The sequence below is a fragment of the Neovison vison genome, chromosome 8 (genome assembly GCF_020171115.1).
Source record: "Neovison vison isolate M4711 chromosome 8, ASM_NN_V1, whole genome shotgun sequence".
Lineage (NCBI taxonomy): Eukaryota > Metazoa > Chordata > Mammalia > Carnivora > Mustelidae > Neogale > Neogale vison.
Window position 1 is genome coordinate 55,843,337 of NC_058098.1, and position 20,794 is coordinate 55,864,130.

Sequence of the window (20,794 nt, forward strand, 5' to 3'; positions counted from 1 at the left end):
CTGATTAATTCCTTCCATTCTCCCTGAATCGGCATAACACAGTGGCCATGGACCACTATTTGTTGAATGACCAAATGATAAACGCACGAGACCTTTCCTGGGCAAAGATTAGTCTCTAAGTCACTGATAATCCAGATGTGGGGGTGTGGGTGGGGAAAGTGTGGTTCTTTAAAACTGGATCCTTCTGCTTAGAAGGCACTAAGAATTCAAGTAGAAAAAAACGTTCAACACTTTCCCCAATAAGAATCCCAGAATTCTTTTTGAAAAATAGCAAATTCTGGATTTGTAGGGTTAAAAGTCATGTTTAACGGTAGATATAAGATATGTTCAGGCTTTGGCTTGAAGCCAAACACAGGAAGTATGATTTTCTGGTGATGGAGTCCAGATGAGCATGAGGATAGACTCCTCAAGTCACAATTTAAGAGCTGGTTTTGTTTGGGGGACTAGCAGGCAAGTGTTGGGAAGGGATGACTTCCCATCCAATCCAATAAATGGCAGGACTAGGGCCTGATGGGTATTATATGAGATAACACACGTGCAGGGCCCAAGCTAGTACCATCTGAGAGTGAATGCCCCCTGAAATTTTGCACCCCAGCCCTGACATGTGACAATACATTGAAAGTTGTAAAATGCTGAAGAAATAGCCCAGCCTTCCAAGAGCTCCTCTCCTATTAGATCTCACCCATCCCAACCTAATTTCCAGCTGCATCCTAGGTCTCACTGTTACTCTAACAGGCTTACCAAGGCCCTCTATCTTCCACCTGCCCACCGCAGCCCAGGTGCCTGCTCTCTACCAAGTCTATGTGTTAACTATTATTGGTCTCCATCTATCCCATTCTTCTAAGGGCATGTGTGCTCTACAGAAGAGAGAGGAACCTAGAGACCCAGTCTTGCCCCGCCTGAAAACAAGTCCTATTCTTCTGGGGTCACAGACTGTGTTGCCAAGCTGTCCAGTCTAGGGTTGGGGGACAGGTGGAGAGATTTGCTGGGAGATGGGTAGTTACTCCCATTTTAAGCAGCTTGGCAGTTTTGCCTAGTGATGCCCTCTGCTGCCCTCTGTGGCCAAAAGATCATTGTCTCTAGAGACACTCCTCTAAATCCTGGAATCCATCTCTTTCCGCCATCGTCTTTTAAAGCTTTTCTCCTGTAGTGCTCCATGGCATTAAAGAGCAAAAATAGGACACTCTAGACATAGGCCTGCGTTGGGTTTACACTCTCAGCTCCTTCCTGCAGAGGTTTTTGAACTGAATCCTGGAAGAAATCGTCAGAGGTCATTGGGCTGCTCAGCTCTGCTCTAAGCAAGGCTGGGTCCAATCCTTCTATAGAGGGCTTTGGTGAATTTCTCAGACACTGCCCAAATCCCCGACTCTTCAAAGTTACTCACTGGGATTTTCATAATATCCATGCGGTTGTTTATTGGAGCTTGAGGACCTTTCACTTAGAGGGCAAAATCCCAATTAGAAGATGGGCAGGCTGGCTGTGGGGAAGAAGCAATATTCATGTGTTAGATGTGTTGAGTGATGCTTTACCTTTCCTCTTTCTTTTAAAATATCAAAAAATCTAATTTCATAAGCTCAGCACTGTTAAAATATTCTATGTAGGTTGGAGGTGTTGCTTTGTGACTTGCAAGCATAGCTCGGGACTCAAGAATTTTCTCCTTCCTTGGGCAGTGAACATCCTGAGCACCTGGAAGCCACCAAAGCACCTGTTTCTTCTCCCACTCCAGGACCACGTGAGACAAGTAAGCCTATTGTTGATTAAGGGAGCACTGTGTCCTACCAATCTCTTTAAGATAAATAAATGTGTCCACGAGACCTGGATGGCTGGAGAAGCCCAGTGAAATCTCTCTTATTTCTGAAACCCACCAGCCTCAAGAAATGGCTCCCTAGAGAGATTTGCAATATTTGTTGGAATCCCTTGGCTGTCAGGCGTGATGTTTGATTTCAAAGTCTGTGTACACAGTGCTCATGGCTCTAGGAAAATAAGAAAATGTGCCTGGTTCCCCAGTTTTCGGCAAGTTTTCTCCTTTTCCTATTCTGTTTTCCAGTGCCTTCCAAAGGCCCTGAAAAGTAGCCCCACCCCTCCTGGTGTGCAAAGGAAAAATATGTTTGCTTTGTATTTTGGTGATAACACAGACCCATACCAAAAAAAGTTCTGTTTATGATTTTTTTTCTTGATACTTATTTTTGAATTGTGGTAAAAAAAGAAAAAGCTAGCATTAAATTTACCACCCTAACCATTTTTAAGTGTACAGTGCAGCAGGGTTAAATACATTCACATTTTGTCCAACAGATTCTAGAATTTTTTCATCTTGCACAAGCAAGACTGTATACCCATTACCTACTAATTTCCATCCCATCCCCCCTACAAGCACCTTTCTACTTTGTTCCTGTGAATTTCATTCCTGTAGATACATCATAATAGATGAATCATAAAGTATTTGTCCTTTTGTGACTGGCTTTTCTCACTTTGCATAAAGTCCATCAGTTTCATTATGTAGAACATTTATAAAACATGACAAGGCTTATGGGGAAAACGTACAGCAAGCCTCTCCATGTGAGGGCTACCAGTCCCGTGGCCCTTGCTTTCTCTTCTCTTCCACTCACACCCTATGAAACTTTTCTCAAAGCTTGGAAGACTGAGCCTCCCCTGTCCCATCCTGAGGTCTGGATCAACACAATGTAGGTAGTAAGTGGGGTGGAATTCTTGGGAGAGCAAATCGAGGCCCATGGAGCGGTAAATTCCCCGGGGCCAGCATAGGTGCGCATCTGAAAATCCCCGAGCTCTAATGGCCCGCCCCCTTAGATCTCTGATCTCTCCACACTCAACACCTGCAGACTTGATGCTCCTAGCGCTTCAATAAAACATTGGAGACACATAGGGCAGGTCTGATATCCTGTGATTTGAGGACTCGCTGTCAATTCTTATCCCCAAATCACACTAGGAAGCCAGACTGACTTGTCCGATTCTCAATCAGCCCAGGCCCGCGCTGTGGTGGTCAGGCGTTAGGAGCAGAGTCAGAGTGCAGCAAGCCCTCGCTCGAAGAGAGGGCTCGCCTGTCCCGCATCCTCATCAAAGCCACACAGTGCAACACGACCCTTCAAGCAAACAGGTGAGGGAAGGGAAGAGCAGATGAAGCCCTAGCTCTATTTCACTGCACTGTTTTCCTCAGACCCGACAGGAGCAGGTGATCGGTTTCCCTGCCTCTTCTTTCGGATGGCAACGTCAGCGGCGTTCTGAGGGGGGAAAATGCAACGCCTAGGCTCGGAGCGCCGCTGCTGGGCCCTCGGAATTATCCCTGGAGGGCCCAGGAACCAGGCTGCAGAGCGAGGGACGCGGGAGCGGCACTGCGGAGCGGCTCTGCGTGGTGTGGCAGAGCACTGGACCCTCGGAGCTCGCGGCCATGCCCTGTCCCAAAGGTACGGCAGAGGTGAAAGGACGCCTAGGTGCAAAGGGGCACTCCCACTGTCCGCGGCACTCCCGGAGACGGACTGCTCGCGGCCGGTTAGCCCCATTTAGGTTGCGCTTGCCCGGTGCGGAGTCCCACCTTGCCACAAGCCACCCCGCCGACCTCATAAACAACTTCTGGAACTGCACTGGGAGGAGGCGGGGCGGGCGGGCCGCGACGGAGCAGAGCGCGGGGGCAGGGGGCGGGCCGGGGTCAGGGCAGAGGCTGCGGCCGCGCCTCCCCATTGGCCGGGACGCCGTGGGCTGCCCGGGCGCGCGGCGCGGCGCGGGCGGGGTGGGCGGGGGCGGGGCTTGCCGGCGCACGCCCGCCCCCGCCCCCTGCGCCCGCGCCCCCCGCGCCCTCCCCCGCCCGGCCGCAGGAGTTTTTAAAGTGGGCTGGCGGCCCCGGGAGCCGGACATTTGAGAGCGGTCCGAGACACATCCCGTGCACTCGACGCAGCGCTATCCTGAGGCGGCTGTACAATCCTCGGCAGTGTCCTGAGACTGTATGGTCACCTCCGCGGTCGCGCCCGCCCGCCCTTGGACTCTTCCAATTCCAGTCGTTGCAGCCACTTCTTATCTTTACTTTTTGAAAACCCAGAAAAGTGACTTCTCTTCGTGGGAAAAAGGAACTAAGGTCCCGCTCTCGCGGCCCTCTTTTTGGGTTTGACAGCCTCCTCCCACTCCTGTCCCCGACCCCGCCTCCCCGTGCAGGTTCCTCCCCGGGACCTTTCTCCACCCTCCTCCCCGCACCTAGCCAGCAGCCCGCAAACTTCCACCTGACGGTGCGGGGCGCTCGGGACCTGCAAGCACCTTGGACCTTTAACACCCGCCCGGGCCACAAGGAGTAGGCGAGGGCAACAGCGAAGGCGGCGACTGAAATCCCCACCGGCCGGGGAGCTCAGGTGTCTGGCGTCTCACAGCGCCACGGCGACAATGACAGCTGACAAGGAGAAGAAAAGGTAAGCGGGCGTCTGCGCCGGCCAGGGAGCTGGTCTGAGGGGGATGGCCACGCCGTATGGGGCCGGAGCGACCGAGACCCTCTAGGAGACGAGTCCGCAGGGGTGTTTGAGGCCGGAGGATCGGTGTGGAGGGCTTTGGCGGAGGGCGGGAGAGCAGGTGCCCCGTCTGCGGACGCGGCGCTTCGGCTTCGCAGTGGAAGGGTCTGTGGCCCGAAGAAGTCGCGAGTCTGCGCGCGCGATGAGGCCAGGAGGCCCAGGAGGATGGCCCTGGAGGTCGGAGGGGCTGTGGCGCGCGGAACCTTTCCAGATCGCCGCGGCTCCAGCGCCCCCCCCCCAACTCTTGTGGCCAGCATGTTGAAATGTTTCTGGGTTGACTTGACCCAGGTCAACTTTTAACCTTTTCCGGTTTCGCGTGTGGGGCACCATCCACTTTTCCTTGGGACCCCATGGGTCCTTCCAAATGAGCTGCTGTAATCGCATTGAGCGGCACTCTGGCCAGGGGTTGGAGACGGAGCGCCGCGCTGGGACGCGCCTCCGCGGAGGGGCCAGGACGCTTCAAAGGGCCTTACTCCGGGTTTGCAGACCCCACTGAAGCTTGGAGAAACCCCCTTCCAGATCCTGCACCTTGCCTCGGGAGGAGAGTGTGTGGTGGGCCGGGTTGCCTCGGGAGGGCAGATGCGTTGGTGTGCCGGGAGAGAATGGAGACACCGGGTGCCCCTGGCGGGTCCTGGTGTTTCTCTCTCAAGAGCGCAGAGAAGGGCAGGCGCGATCTGCCCGTCTGCCCTCGCGAGCCTCTCCGCACTGGGTGAGAGGCATTTACGGCCAACTCTCACTGCCTTCCCGCCCCCTCCCGGCCGCTCCCCGCCCGGTCCACTCCGGCCACGGGTGTGAATACACCGATTGGCCACGCAAGCGTGGGTACGGCCTCGCCTCCCGCGATCGTGCGAGAGTGGCCGCTTGGCCCCCTACTCCTCTGATCCCGGCGGGGCTGTCCGGTGGGCTGGCGTTTGCAGTCCCATCCTCAGCGGCGGCTTGGCGGGGCTGGATTTTGGGGGGAATAGAATAGAACGCGCGGCCTGTGCCCCGGCGGATCAGCCGCAGGGGTGCGGGGTGGTGTGCGGGGATGAAGGAAGCGAGCCGCGAAGGGAGGGGATGACTGGCCCCTAGAGCTCAGTGCCTGGGTTGATTTGTTCTAGTTCGGACTTCCACTGTGGAACTTGTGCCAGAAACCGGATATCTTCTGGTGGAAAGCGGCGGTTCCCACCTCGGGGCGCCGATAAGGATTTGATAAACCGGAGGGAATCGTGCGCATTCTGGTCCGCCGCCGGGGCCCTCACTCCTGTGTTTCTGGGGGACCCGGCTCCCCTTTCCCGGCCGCACCTCCCCCTCCCGTGCCACTGTGGCGTCCCCGGGCCTGAGACGGGTGAGGGACCCTGGGCCCCCGGGGCCTCGCAGCTCCCCCGGGGGCCTGTGTCATTTGAGGGCCGCAAAGGAAGGAAGAGACCTGAAGATCCCGACACAGTTTTTATAACGAACATAGCCTGCATCATGATGGCAATAATAAAGACTGAACAACCAAATCACAAAATTATAGTCAGCTCTGCTGAGCGCGCTTTGGCTCTGGCGCCGGCGAGGAAACTTATGGTACCTTATACAACTTCGATGGCTATCGGTGACTGTCGCAATCGCAGAGGTGGGGCCTGATGGCAATCTTGATAGTTGTGTGAAGCGTTAGCTTCTCCCCGGGCTCAGCGCCGGGTCCTTGTGTTCTGTATATTAATCGTCAAAGGAAACTTGGGAGCCGGGAAATAATACTTTGGCTTGCTGTAATGCCTCCTTCGTTAGAGATGGGGGGCGCTTGAATAGGAGAAGAAAAGAAATTCGGTAAGAATTACTCTTGGGATCGCCTGGTGAGCGGCTTTAAAGGCCCCTGCGGAGCTGCGGAGCGGAGCTCGTGGTCGCGCCCAGTGTGTCCGCCCAAGGCGACTTGCTTGGATGTTTGTGTTGCAGACTCTCAGGACAAACGGTGTGCCCCTCGCCCTCCAGCCCTCCAGAGTCCCGTGAAGGGTGGTCCAATGTTGGGCTGTTTTGAAATCTGTATTTGCTTTTCGCTCTGGCTGTTTGTTCACTGCAGGCTCCTTGCGGGGGGAACAAGGGGGTCATGAAAGCATGTTAACCCATACATTCAAAGTTAGATGAAACGCTAAGTGTCTTGTCCTTAGCATTCCAGAAGTGCCTCACAAGTGCAGTGTGATGCCTGCTGAAGGGGCTCTTGTGATGATGATTCTGCAACATTGGTTCTTAAGATTTGTCCCACTTCTGGTTCAGGGGAGCCGTTTCTTTCCCAAAATTCAAGATGCTCAGAACATTTGCAGGGTTCCTTCTAACAACAGCCCTCAAGAAGTGGGCATGATTATTTTGTTCCAAAACGTTCATGCCTAGATGGATATGTTAATGTTTAATAATAGAGTTTGCTTTCTACATGTTGGCAGTGGGGCTGGCTGGTTGGCCTCCAAGTGCATTTTGGTGGTAGTGGGCATTTCCACTGATTCCAAACTTGCTAAGTTTGAACACACACCTTTCTGTACCAATCTGTCAGGTGGAAGTGGGGCTTTATTAATTAAGGTTCCTGATTCTGTTAACAGCTACAGAGTGTCGGGGGCTCCTGAGTGGCTCAGTCCGTTGAACATCGGACTCCTGATTTCAGCTCAGGTCTTGATCTCAGGGTGGTGAGTTCAAACCCAAGCTCCGCAGGCCAGTGGGCTCCATGCTGGGTGTGGAGCCTATTTAAAAAGAGCTAGAGGGTGTCTCGCTTCCTGATGAAACAGTTTCTGAGTCTTTTCCTGGGAAGAGAGGAGTTTGGAAGACCTTAGGTGTGTGGGGATTGGAGAGTGGTTCAGGTAAATGTAAATGAGATCTTTGGATAATCCTGGAGCAAAGTCCACTCCAAAGCCAGACCCAGCTCTGAGCACCTTTCTGGAATGCTTAGATCACTTAATGCAGGGCTGTGGTGGAAAGGGAGTTGGAGACACCTGGACCAGAAGTTTTCCAACTGCTCTCTCTCCTCTTTCCCCTGTCAGCTGAACTTAGTTGCTTCTCTGCTAAGAGGAAGTGTCTGCTAAGACAAAACCATAGCCCATCTTTTCCCAATTCTGATGGGAAAACTATTGCTAGGCAGCTTTTCTCAATTTAAGTATATTTTCCATAAATATTCTGTTGTCATTTGCTATCTCTGTCCACTGCATTACCAGAAATCACCAGAATGCAGGGTTGATAAGGAATTGGCTTAACACATTCTAGGTCCAGGTCCTTCTTACTTAATTCATACAGCTTTCAGGAAGTTCAAAAAGAATGCTGTGATCTCGGATTATTTTTTTGTTTTTCCTTCTGTGTTGCTGATGGGGAGCTTAACGATCATTTTATAAGGGCCCATGGACATCATCTAGTTTGAGGCCCAGAGAAATTCAGTGACTTTTCCAGTCACAAGGGAAGTTAGTGCTGGTCAGAATCAGAACCCTGGTTCATTGCTTTCAATTAATTACGTATTTTCCAATTGTTGACAAAAATAATATCCCCAGGCCTGAAATGCCTCTAAACAGAATGATTTCCAAAGGATTACGGGGCCCTCTCACCCACCCCTGCCAAATCACTGAACCTTGTAGAAAGGAGATTTGCTCTTCTAGATAATTATAAAAGACTTCCAAGTTGCAGCAGCAGTAGCTCTGTTTGCTTTTTGGAAAATAGGAAGCAGAGTTAGCGCGGGTTCCATTGTCTATAAACTTCGGGAAGTTTAAATTCAATTGTCTTAGTGCTCTCCCTTTATTTAGCTTAGAAAAAAGTTTACTTATATGTGGACCTCATTAAACAAAACCAATGCAAGGACTGTTGCACAGCAGAGCAGATTGCTTTGTGAAGGAGAGAACCCCCTGTCAGCAGAGACATTTAAGCAGCTGCTAGATTGATTCCTGTCCTGAGTGGGCATTTTCTCTAGGAGTGAAAACTGTGAGACTCAAAACTATTTAATTCACTTAGAATGTAAATCAGTCAGTTTGCGCACGTGTGTGTGTGTGTGTGTGTGTGTGTGTGTGTGTGTAGGGTGATCCTCAACTCTCTCTAGGAATTTATGGTATAAAATGTTTACAGGTAGAAGGAACCAATTAGATCATTCTCAGTGCTCCAGGATTTCAGCCCCATACATTTGAAAATACTTGCTGTCATGACTTACCTCAAGATTTAGGCTTTTCTCCTTTTCAAGAAATCTGTCTAGTAGCATTTGCTTTTTATGTATTTTCCCCAGTACTGTCTTATAGTAACATGACTTTTCATTTTAACCTAATGAAGTCTCCCTTTTGCTTCTAGTACTGCCCGTCTCTGATAGTTCACCACTCATAGTTCCCCTGGTAAGGTTTTTGCCAATATTGTGGAGTTAGCAGTGTTTGCTCCCGGAGCCCCCAGTCACATGATGTCCATTTTCATGATAAAAACCAGCTCTGCTGTTCACAGCCTGATATAAATCAGTGAGACAACAGATGTGCGTTGAACCCTTGCTCCTACTCTGGATAAAATGCTAAAGAAGATCCGAAGAGGGGCGCCTGGGTGGCTCAGTGGGTTAAAGCCTCTGCCTTCGGCTCAGGTCATGATCTCGGGGTCCTAGGATTGAGCCCCGCATCGGGCTCTCTGCTGAGCGGGGAGCCTGCTTCCCCCTCTCTCTCTGCCTGCCTCTCTGCCTGCCTCTCTGTGTATTTGTGATCTCTCTCTCTCTATCAAATAAATAAGTAAATAATCTAAAAAAAAAAAAACAGCTGAAGAAATAGGAGATATGGTGCTTTCAGTTGCTTTTAGTTGCTTCATTTGACTGATGGGGGGAGGAGGACACATAGGGAAGCTTACCTAAATACATAGATAGAGCAGCTTACATGTAACTTTTTTTGTTGAGATCAAATCCTTTGAAGGTAAAGATGAGAAGCTCTTGGAGCTCTTCAGGCAGTAATCACACACACAAGCACAAACAGTTATTGAAAAGTATTGTGCATGTTGGTGCGTGGGAGAATTGATCCATAGTTTTCCCTGGAATCATTCAGGGCAGGTGCTGACCACCAGCATGGAGACTGGCTCTGGTAGGTCAGATGTTGGTGGTCAGGGTTGGGGGTAATGAGAGTAAAGAAAAGGTGGAGGGTTCAGGAGTGTTCCCTGTTGTGTACTTCCGTGTTTTGGACAGGCCCCAAAGATGAATGTTTGCTGTTCTTTAGAACTTTTGGGTGAGGGGCACTGGAGGAAGTGTCCAGTAAGGTTCTGGAAGTAAGAGGGATAGAGATTGTGGTCCCTCTGAGGATAACTATGCAGACAGCTATGACTTCAAGAAGGAGGGAGGACTTCTTCAAGAGGGAGGACTTCAAGAGGGAGTTTCTTAACCTGGGATTTGTGAGTAGGCTTCAGGGGGTGAACTGTGAGCCTCTGAAATTAGGTGCAAGATATGATGTATATAAGCCATTTTTTAAAAAAGTTCCCCCTGAGGAAATTCTGCCCAGCTCTTGAAGGTTCTATGATCTGAGAAAGACAATCCTTTGTTCAATGTCTGATTTGGTGATTGCCTTAAATTTCAAGATCTTTCTGTTCAGGTCCCAGATTTCACCGCCAGTGTCTCTCCCTGTCTTGGAGATGGGGGAGGGGTTGGGTGTGTGTGTACCTAGTAAAGATTCTGTGGTGCGCCTAAAGCTTAACTGTACCTGGCTGGTAGAGTTAAGCTACAGGGCTGCCTTCAGTCATGGAAGGAAGGGGAGTGAGTGCACAGCCCAGGGTTAGTTCCGGTGTGATTCATTTCCTTTTCCCCCTCCCCACACCGCCCCCCCCCTCCCCACCCACCCAGGGTAGGAGGGGCAGAGGGAGAATCTTAAGCAGGCTCCACACCCAGAACAAGCCTCTGGACAGCATCCTACAACTTGAAGATCATGAGCTGAGCTGAAATCAAGAGTCAGACACTTAACTGCCTGAGGCCCCCAGGCGCCCCACAGTGTGATTCATTTTCTCAATGCTTCTTAAAAGAGCCATGAAAATTTGTCACATTTTCCATCATCCTCCAAGCAGTTATTTGGTGGCCCTTTTATAATGCGCTAAGAATGTGTGTGTCCTTAAGAGAAATCATATATGCAGTAGGACAAAGCCATAAACCCTGAACATTTTAGTCTCCTTTGTGCAGGCTCTGTTCTCAGAACGTTCCATGGATTCACTCTTTTAATTCTCCTAACAACCTTGTGTCATGAGCCCTGTTATTATCCCCATTTCACTGTTGGGAATGCTGAAGTATAGGAAGGTAACTGTCAAAGGTCAGATCAGTGGGAATGGGATTTGAATTGAGCAAAGTGTCTCTATAGTCTATACATTTAACCGGAGGTTCATTCCCCCGACCTTTTCTAAGTTGTCTCTGAAGTATTTAATACCATGCCTGACAGTGGTAAGTACTCTATAAATGATAACTGCTTTTGCTGTTGTAGTTATAATTATTATAATTGCTTTTTTGTGACTCATCTCTGTATTGAGCCTCACACACAGACAGGGATTGAAGATCTGAAGGGTGGACTTGGAAGTCCTGGAAATTCTTCTTTTTCGTGGGTTTCCCTCAATTCGGACAGGAGGTAGTTCTCTACTGCCCTCAAGAAGTTCAAAGCTTTCCACCTCCCACACTTCACTGGTGGCAGGACTTCAATAATTCCTTTAGCCTTCAGACTCCATTGTGCAGAATAACCTGTTAGAAGTCTTCCTCCGTGGCTTCTGAAGAACCATCTCCAAATCAAGATTCACAAGACTTCCTCTGGCGCTTTTGATCTTTTGAAATTGCAAGGACAGGAAGGAAAGAATGGATGGGGGAATAAAGAATAGCTAAGACCGTTGCAATAATAATATGTTGCATTTTTATAGAGCCCTCTCTCTGAGGAGCCCTGAGCCTTCACAGCCATCACTGGCTTCAGCACCGTGAGCCTAGAAGGGTTTGCTGAGTTTTCCCCATGCTGTAAACCGTAAGTGCACCGACAGTTATCATAACCAAGAGATATCTTATGTGCCTGTCACCATATGTGTGCTAGTCATGCATGAGTATGTGCTCCTCACAGCCTCTGTGATTTCCAGGCAGAGTTTGGGTACAATTTGGTGCCAGTTGTCTGGTCCTGTTAATTGAAAACCACAGACTGGCTTGCAAGTATGAAGTCAAGAAGAGTGGCAGGGCCCTTTGAGATCTCTGGAGCCAAGGAGACAGGTGCAGAATGGGTTAGAATGTCCTCCACGTGTAGGTAGCCTTTCGTTTTCCTAGTTTCTCTAGAAATACTGGTTTGCTGGATGGCCTCAGGCTGTTTCTGGGGTGCCACTTGTACATCAGCAAAATTCTTACATGGCATGACCACCAGAAGCTTCGCATATTCCCAGCACGTACACGCTTCCCCACTAATTTGGGACAAGTCTTTAGTTTTAATGTTATAGGTAACTTCCGTGCAAGATAATGACTCTGGGAAGCAGTGCCTTTTCTCACGTGGGAAGATATTTCAGAAAGGGTGGTTTGTTAGTAAGGAGAATGACCCATAAAAAAAAAAGTGTATTTATCTGTCACACACCCAGCTGGCATTTCCCCAATTCTCTGAAGCCTTGGAAGTAGATTGTTAGAACTCTCTTATATGCCTCCAGTGACTTCCTGCATCTCCTTTCTATGGCCCCTCCAATTAAAAAACAAAAAACAAAAACAAAAAAACCCCAGAGGTTAGTTCTAGGAATCTTAGCATTATTGGTTTTACTGGGTTAGGCTATGTAACAAAACCCATGAGTGAGGAAAATGACTCCATTATACCATACTTGTGATGGTGCTGCTGGAGGGGAGCCCCCATTGCTGTGCTGGCTTCTTGCAAATGCTGGGGGTACAGCCACTATTATAGTTTTTGTAGAAGTCAATCAGCTCCATGACTTTAGTTGTTTAGTTGTGACTTAAGTTGACTCCCTCAGCCTCATTTTCAGTCCGAGGCTCCCTGCTCTTGTGGGAGTCAGTGGGTTGCTATGAATAAGAGACAAGTCCTCAATCTGAGACCATTCAAAAGCATTTTGTAAATCCTTTAAAATACATCAGTGAGATCATATGGTTATTGGTGGTGGTAATCCTTTAAGTCCGTGGGCTGTGTGTCTAGCCACAGAGTGTTTTTTTTCCCTGTGTCTTGATATTGTATTAAAAGATACACGTATTGTACTCTTGATACAAAAGTTTCAAAAAGATTTGTCTTGTATGACTATACTTGTCCTGACTGCCCCTGGGTTGGGGGCAGGGGGAAGGAAGGGCAAAACATTATCCTAATTTTATACTTGAGAAATTGAGCCGCTGGCAGAAGCAAGCCACACTGCAGTGAAACCTACCACCAGACCCAGGTGTCCTCCGTGAGGATAGGCTCCCTAGGTATTCCTGGGGCTCCTATTAAAAGGTAATAAAGATCCAAGAGCACAAAAGGGGTGACTCAAACTTCAATGGTAACTACCCGCATTACTAATGAGTAATTACAGCAAATATTTACCGGGCTCCTTCCTACCTTTACAACTTCCTGTTGCTGAAGCACTTTGGAGTATTGAGAAAGATTGTCCTAGAAAAAGACGTCATACACAGTTGCAGGAAAGAGTGGCTTTAAGCACCCACCAGAAAATTGGTTGCTTTGCTCTGTTTATGAATTCCACAGGGAAACAACAGAGAATTGTGCTCACGAGGGGCTGTTTGAGGATCCATTCCTTGGAACTTTAAAACAAATTTTTTAAAAAATCAATTCTGGATGATCGGATATCTAAGAAAACGGGACCCAAGATGGTTTTACAGATTATTCTAGAACTTAAAAGACTGCTAAGTGAAATGTTTGAGTTCAAGCACAGGTCCTTTGGTCAACGCTCTTACGGACATAATCTCTGAAATATTTTTCTGAATGAGGACTGTCGTGCATAGTGGAGTAAACTAGGGTATGTAAAATATGCCATGTGGGGCACTGCGGGGAGCTAGAAGACTATCATTCACTTAATAAAGATTCCAGAGCAAATCCTGATAATGCCCATTTCCTATACCCTTTGTTTAAAGATCATTTCAGTGAAATTTGCTTTCTTCAGTGTCTAAACCACTGTCCCCTTGTATTCCTCTCCCGTGTTTCCAAGAGTCCTCAGATGCTATTTTCGAATGGCAGTATTCACTCCAGGACTGGCTAAGGCCGATGAAGCTAATTTTGGTGCCTGGGTTAAAGGGAGAGAGAAGTCCTCTGCGGAGCCAAAAGGGCTTTCTGGTGCCTGGGGTTGGAGAAGCATGGTGTTAGGCAGACACACCGCATTTCACCTTTAGAACCTTTATTTGTGCGCTTGCACAACAAATGTTTACCCAGATATTAAGATAAGAAAAGTATGAAGGTCACATTTCGCTGGTGAGAGGGGAGCTTCTATAAATGTAACCATATCACTCTGCCGCAGGAGTCTGTCCTTTATTCTATACCAGGGACTTAGGGGAATTAATGGTGGGTGGGGCATGGGAACCAGGCCCTTTTCAGTCTTCTGGCTTCCTTGCCTGCGCCCTGCAGGTCCTGGCTTCGCTGATGTGCCCCTCCCATTCGGCAAGGCCCTTAGGGGTAGTCAAGAAGTCCGAGGAAATAGGAGTCCACTGTGTGGCCCTGCTCTCCGGAGCCTTATGCTGCGTAGAAATTGGTGCCCCGTGCATTTCCCTGCTATCTGACAGGCTGGGGAGCGGGCTGGCTGCAAAAATAGCTTTCCTAGCCTCTCAGAAGAGGTTTGCATGGTGCTGATATGCCCCTATTTTAGGCAGGGTGGTCATGGCCTCAGAGCACAGAGAGTCTTTAGGGTGGGAAAGGGGTTTCTTTTGTGGCGGATTTGAGTGCTTCTCCTAAAGATCTCTAAGAGTTAGCTTTGCTCAGAGCCTGAATGAAGACATGGATCCTTGGCCCAGTTTCCTTCCCAAGAGCAGCCTACACGGCCCTGCAAGTTCATCTCACTGATCGTACGGGACCCCACCCCAGCTCTCTCCCCATCTACCATCCCCTGGACGTGCCATCACCCCCGAGAGCAGGGTGATATCTAACCATCTAATGATTCTTTGTAACTTTGTCACCAGGCATGACACCTGGCTATGTAGCCCCCCTCCCTCTGCCCTAAGAGCATGTTTCCCCCCAGATCACAGGACCCCATCCCACCTGGAATCCCCTCAACCAAGTCCTTCTATCTTGGATGTTTCCCTCTTCTCTTTCTACTCAAATGTCCCCCACTTTGCTAGGGCCAGCCCAAGGGCTCCCACTCCAGCAAAGCCTTCCACGGTAATTCCCCTGTCGCCGCCTCCTCTCTACTCCGTGGCTCTTCCGTAGGTTTGCCAAAGAGCCTGCTGGATTCTGTTCCCTTGTTATCTAACGACATTTTATGTGTTCTATCTTTCCAACTAGATTCCGTGTTGCTTAAGGGCTAGGATGTCTCACTTTTTGCTGGGCTCTGACAGACTTTCCGTATTTCAAGTCCCTAAAATCATACTTCATTTTTTAAAATCATAGACTTCGATTTTTTGCTGTCCTTCGGGCTGCTTGGAAAGCCCGCCCCTGGGTTCTGCTTTTCTCATTCATGTAGGTTTGAGCCCTTTACTCATTTTCCTTTAAAAAGGAAAAGGAAAACTTGGGGGAACCATCAGCAGGTCTTGTGGATACTGGATTTTACGTAAAATGCAAACAAACATCAGGCTAGTATTATGTTAATGCTTCTCTTCAGGAAAGTCGGGTTCACCTGGGCAAGTGTCAGCCTGACTAACAAGTACTCCAGCTTTAGTCTCAAAGTGTAAAAGACCAGCCAAGAAAGTGTGTACAGGAGAGTACACAGCTCTCAGCTCAGAAATCACCTTCCCTGGGGAACCTTCCCTGATCAGCAGTGCATCGGTTACCCCTTATCTAGATAGTCTTCAGTCTGTATTTTATTATTTGTATGATGCTTCTATAACTTGCTTTCGAATATGTTTGTGTGTATGTCTGTCCCAAAAACATTTAGGTGGTAAGCCCTTCCTGAGCAGGAACCAGTCGTGTTTTTCTTTTCTTTTTTCCTATTAAACTTGCAGTTTTATTCAGGTTTGATTTCAACAAATGTTTAACAAAAGAAAGCCCACAGGAAGGGGTGGAGCCCATGGGGGGATGTCCCCTTCCTTCCCCTCCCATCCCCTCCTCTCCCTCCTCAGCTAAAGGGATTTGAGGGGAGACATAGGGGAGGGGCTGGTCCCCAGTCTGTGGAGGTAGTGATTGGGGTAAAGGGCCAGGGGGAACAAGGGATGGTCCTCTTTTTCTGTTCTTTCTTCCCGTGTATGGCACCCAGAATACAGGCCCACATTTGGGTGCCTGGTGGTTCTTTGTAGACTCAGTGTTTCTGTGTCCAGAATTTGGGGTGCTTAGTACAGGGGGTTGAAGCACAGGCAGAAACCTTTGCTCAGATCAACTGACTCATTCTCCTTGATCACCCACCATGCATGTAGTGAGGTCTGTATGTAAACGTGTATAAGTTTACCTGCCACAGTCAGGGGTCATGCCAGGCAATGAAGTTACAAAGAACCATTAGATGGACCCTGCCCTCAGGGGTTCTAGTCTAGTTTTGAGATAAAGAATCCCTAAAATTGTTTGTTTACAACACTGCAAGATGATTATGCTGATGAGGACTCTAGGCCCCTCTTTAAGATGTTACTGTCTTGTTGGGTAGTTAGGAAACTCACTCAGATAAAAGATGGAGCAAACAGAGGAATGTTAGTCATAATTATGTGAGTGTGAATAAGGGTAAATCTAGTGCGTTGTGAATAGTTAGAAAGGGAGAAGGTCAGCATTGCTTGGAAGGCCTTTTAGCAGAGGAGCATTAAATCTAGATCTTGAACATTGGGTAGAACTCAGATAGGTGTGTGGGTTTGGGGCGTTCCAGTTGGGGTGAACAGCATAAGCCAGAGGAAGAGGCAGGAATAAACAGGCCGGGCATGCCAGGACCGCTGAGCTGGCTCCTTCCACAGCTGAGTCCAGAGCGCTGGTAACGGATAGGAGGTGAGGACCAGGCCTGGGCTGGTATGGGGGAAGTAGGAATAGTCCTTCCTGAGTCCTATTGCAATGGAATCTTTGGGCTGCCTTGGGGCCGCCGGAGCAAGGGCTGCCTCTGTTGAGAATTAGTGAGACATGGGGGAGCTGCTTAGGGCACCTCGGTTACCTGCCAACCGGGAGCCTGGCTCTCAAGTGAATACCGCGGGGTACCTGGAACAGGCAGTGATTATTCTCCATGAGAATAACCTCAACGACTGGAAATATCCTCCGATTTGGACTGTGCCCATCCCTAAAGGCAATAAACGCCTCTTAGTGTACAAAGCCAGCAGGGGACAGCTTACCATAGGCTAAAGTAACTCCCTTTAGGTTCCAGGGAGGGGTACAGCCACCATCATCCTGCATTCTCATTTTGATGATAAAATCTTTGTCCCCTTAATGATTTGATAAACCCGTCATCCCATCCCTTCAGGTTCCTTCTCATTCCAGGTTCTAAGCCTCTGAGCACTGTAGAGAGATAGGGAAGTCCCTTCAGTACCCCGCTCTTCACAGGGAGAGAGACAACCACATCCAAGTCAGATCACCGCTTTGTCAGTCTCTACCAGTAACTGTTAGAGCATTCCTCACACAGAGCACCCCAGCTGAGCTGTTCCTTGACCCTCTCCTCTCCAGTTCCGTGGTTATACCATTCCCCAAAGCCTGAGCTCTGAGGTTCTTGGGCAGGTGCTGCCAGAAGAGAAGAAAGGACTTGTCTTTGTGGAGTCACCGGGGTAGGCAGCTGGAACCTTTTCCCTCCTCCAGCAGGTGTAACTTTCCCCCAGAGGTATTCAGAAGTGCTCGAGGTCATGGCTGGAACCTTGTGAGCCTTGGCCAGAAGTCCTGGGAATCACTGGGGGCCAGCAGAGTCCCTTCAGTGCGTGCTCTCCAGTGGTGCGCCTGAGTGTGCTCGGCTTGGGATGTGATCTTGTCATGACATCTGCGGGTCTCCATCTCTTACCCCTTTTCTGTCCCCTTGGTAATCAATAACTGGTTGTTGAACTGGGAAACGGCTACCCAGTGCTGGCATGATAGCCTTATTCAGTGGTGCGCTCAGTCCTTAAAGTACCTACTCGGTGAGGCCGCTGAACATGGGGCCTGAACCCAGAGAAGGGCCTCTGGAGGCCGGTGTCAGGGCCTTCTTCATCTGCACTACAGGTGACCGACAGCTGCAGAGCCCAGGGTAGCCCAGAGACAGGGCTGTTTGGGCCTTGGGCAATCCCTAGGAAGCTGCCTTGGGGACATCCTAAGAAACCCCATTGGCCAGAAAGTGATGTTTACTCCAGTCTGGCCAGAGCTAGAAGTTTGAGTTGGGCATCTACCTAACCACAGCTCCACGTAGGCCTCAGGAAGGAAAAGACAGGTGTCCCGACTGAGCTCATCTGTGACTACACCCCTGGGGTCTGGAGCGTGGGACTATACCATATCTATTCCTTTGCGTTTTTTTCTTTTTCCCTTCCCTTCCAAAGTAAAAACTCCTTATGCAAAATTTCAATGTTGTCTCTGCTGAACTGCTAGCAAACTGTTCTCCCCACTTAGATCAGTGAGGGGAGGAGGTCCGGCCATGCTGGTGGTGCTGTGGTCACCACAGCCTCTGGCCGGCTCTGGGCCTTGGGAAGTCCTGGCGACTAGAGAATGTAGGCAGAAAGGAGTTCTGAGCTGATGGTGAACATTGATCTCTTCTTTCTGGAGCCATTCATTTGCGCACACTTGAAACTATTTTCCCTATTCAGATTAACAAAAGCCTTGTGATTCTGTACCACCTGTAGCTCCTTCTGCGGATTCCAGTATTACAGGGGTAGTGACAATGGCTCTGATTCTCCTTGACTTAGATCTTCTGGGCTGTGGCAGGACACATGTTTACATTGGAAAGGGACGATTTCTTTGCCTCCAAAATCAGTGTCAAGGGGTGACTGCAAGAGTTCCATATTTCTTAGCCTTTGTTTTGCCAAACAGATTGTAAATGCTCCAGAGTATTTGCAATCTGTTTGGCAAAACAGATTGTAAATCTTCACTTGTTTTGTGTCCTGGGCAAAGCTTGCCTCCACATGAAGGTCAGAGGAGCTCCCAAAGTCTCTAGGAGTCGGAAAGACTGTTCTAGATCCCTTTCTGACTTATGTAACCTTAAACAGGTAATTTAACCTCTCTGCATGTTTCACATTCCAAAAGGGGGATTAGACACACTAACTGCTTTCTAAGAGTGCTGTCATGAGGTTAAAATGAGCTAGAGTTTCAGTAAAACCATGCATTTAAAAAGCATATTATACTTTAAAAATCCTTTTTGTAACCATTATTTCACTACAAAGACCTTTGAAAGTATAAAGTGCAGTTTGTTAAGCCATCATTATTAACAAGCACAGCAGTATGATCATTGGGCCCTTCGTTCCTTGTTGCAGCGATCTGACCGTAGCTGGAAGGGAATCTCAAGAGAATCTGGAGGGAGATGCTTTTCAGGATTATGGGCTCTTACCAACAGTGATTCGGGTTATGAGTTATATTTTTCCCATGCTCTGAGATGAGAGGAACTCTGATAACACCAAGAGGCCAAGGAAACTTCCAAGACTCCTGAGAAATGGTCTGACTGGGGTCATATCCTTTTCCCTGCCTGGCCTGCTCTCCCCTCGCCTATGGAGAAAGAGGGCCCATGCCAGATGCCATCTTACTGTAAGTGGAAATTCCCCTTTGACTTAGCACTCCCAGATCTCTTGACCTAAAGTGCTGTATCCATACCCCATCTGCTCAGGTCCCACCTGCTGCTTCCCATCTTTTTTTTTTTTAAAGATTTTATTTATTTATTTGACAGACTGAGATCACAAGTAAGCAGAGATGCAGGCTGAGAAAGAGAGAGGGGGAAGTAGGCTCCCTGCTGAGCAGAGAGCCTGATGCGAGGCTCGATCCCAGGACCCTGGAATCATGACCTGAGCTGAAGGCAGAGGCTTAACCCACTGAGCCACCCAGGCGCCCTGCTGCTTCGCATCTTATGAGTAAGACCTGATTGTGGACTCTTGAAGGGACAGAGTGCCTTTAAAATAAAGGTCAGGCAACTTAACTGCAAGGTCCGAAATGGGAAGCATACCAGTGCCATGATGATAACCTAGGCCTCCTGGTGTTGCTAGAGGTGGGAAGAGGCTTTGGGTGTGAGGACACTGGCTCTGCCATACGGGGACCACGATGCTTGGCCTCAGATATGCAGCATTCCTGCTCCGTCTTGTGCTTGAACCTGCCTTTCCTGCATCCCATTGCCCAGCCAGCCAGCTCACTTGATTGAGCCTGAGGTCTCCGCTTCTGTTTCACCTTGGGAAGACTTTCCTGACCTCCCTCAGTTAACGTCCACCCCTCCATCCCTGGTCTCCTCTTTATTTTTTTTAAAAGACTTCCCACTTGCTGTTTTTTGGGGGTTTTGTTTTGGTTTTTGATTTTGGTTTTTTGGGTGTGTGTGTGTGTGTGTGTGTGTGTGTGTGTCTGCTTACTATCTGTTGCTACTTTCAGATAGTGGGCAGGGACTATACTGACTTGCTCATCCCCATATCCCTAGTGTTTGCAGAGTGCCAGGCACGTAGTTGCTGCTCCTGAAAATAATTGCTAAGTGAAATAATTAATCTAGATTTGCTGGGTCTTTGTCTTCAACTCTGCGCTTTTGTTTCTTAAATGCATTTGGTGCTTAATTTTTTTTTTCCAAAGCTGATGATGTAGGTTAAAGTAGTTGTCATTCTCCTCACATAGATGAAACCATTGTGACATAAAAATGTGATCACAAAGCCAGAGAGTGGTGGAGCCCATGTTAACAAACCCCCAGGCCTAGCCTCTTCCTCCTGTCTCTCTGGGCACCTGATTTTTGTGCTGTGGTGATGTTATTGTTTGTCCTGTTTGGCAGTGTTTACACCAGAGGAGTGGGGGCCATTGTGTGTTGGTGGCGTCTGGAAATACACAGCAGAGTCCCAGGAGAGCACCACTGTTGGTTCTCACCACAGTTAGCGATTGTCAGGCCAGGGGCAGTGACTGGGTGGGTGTCGCTCCCTAGATGACTGGTTCTGACCGCTCTTGACAGAGGCAAAGGGGAGTGGGCGTCCTCGGACCACAGCCCCATTTTTCTGTCTGGTCCCCCGATCCCACCTCTCTCTTCTAGTCCCTTTATGCTTGGGGAATGTCCTGTTTGGGTATCTCATGGAATTTCTGTGGTCTGGTGGAGAGGAAAGAGGAGTGCTAACCAGCTCAGTGACCTCTGAGCCTTAGTTTTTCCACCTTTAAAATGGACCAATAGGAGGGAACCAGACACCAAGATCCCTTTTAGGGTTCTAATTC

At 49.0% G+C, this 20,794-nt stretch overlaps 1 protein-coding gene across 1 annotated transcript in view; it reads left to right on the forward strand.

Moving 5' to 3' along the window:
* The first annotated feature begins 4,131 nt into the window (after positions 1 to 4,131).
* The window catches only part of EPAS1 (endothelial PAS domain protein 1), an 82,863-nt gene continuing 66,200 nt past the window's right edge, over positions 4,132 to 20,794 (forward strand). The window contains exon 1 of the mRNA XM_044263635.1: positions 4,132 to 4,409. Coding sequence (XP_044119570.1) covers positions 4,384 to 4,409 — 26 coding nt within the window. The 5' untranslated portion in view covers positions 4,132 to 4,383. The remainder of the gene's footprint in view (positions 4,410 to 20,794) is intronic.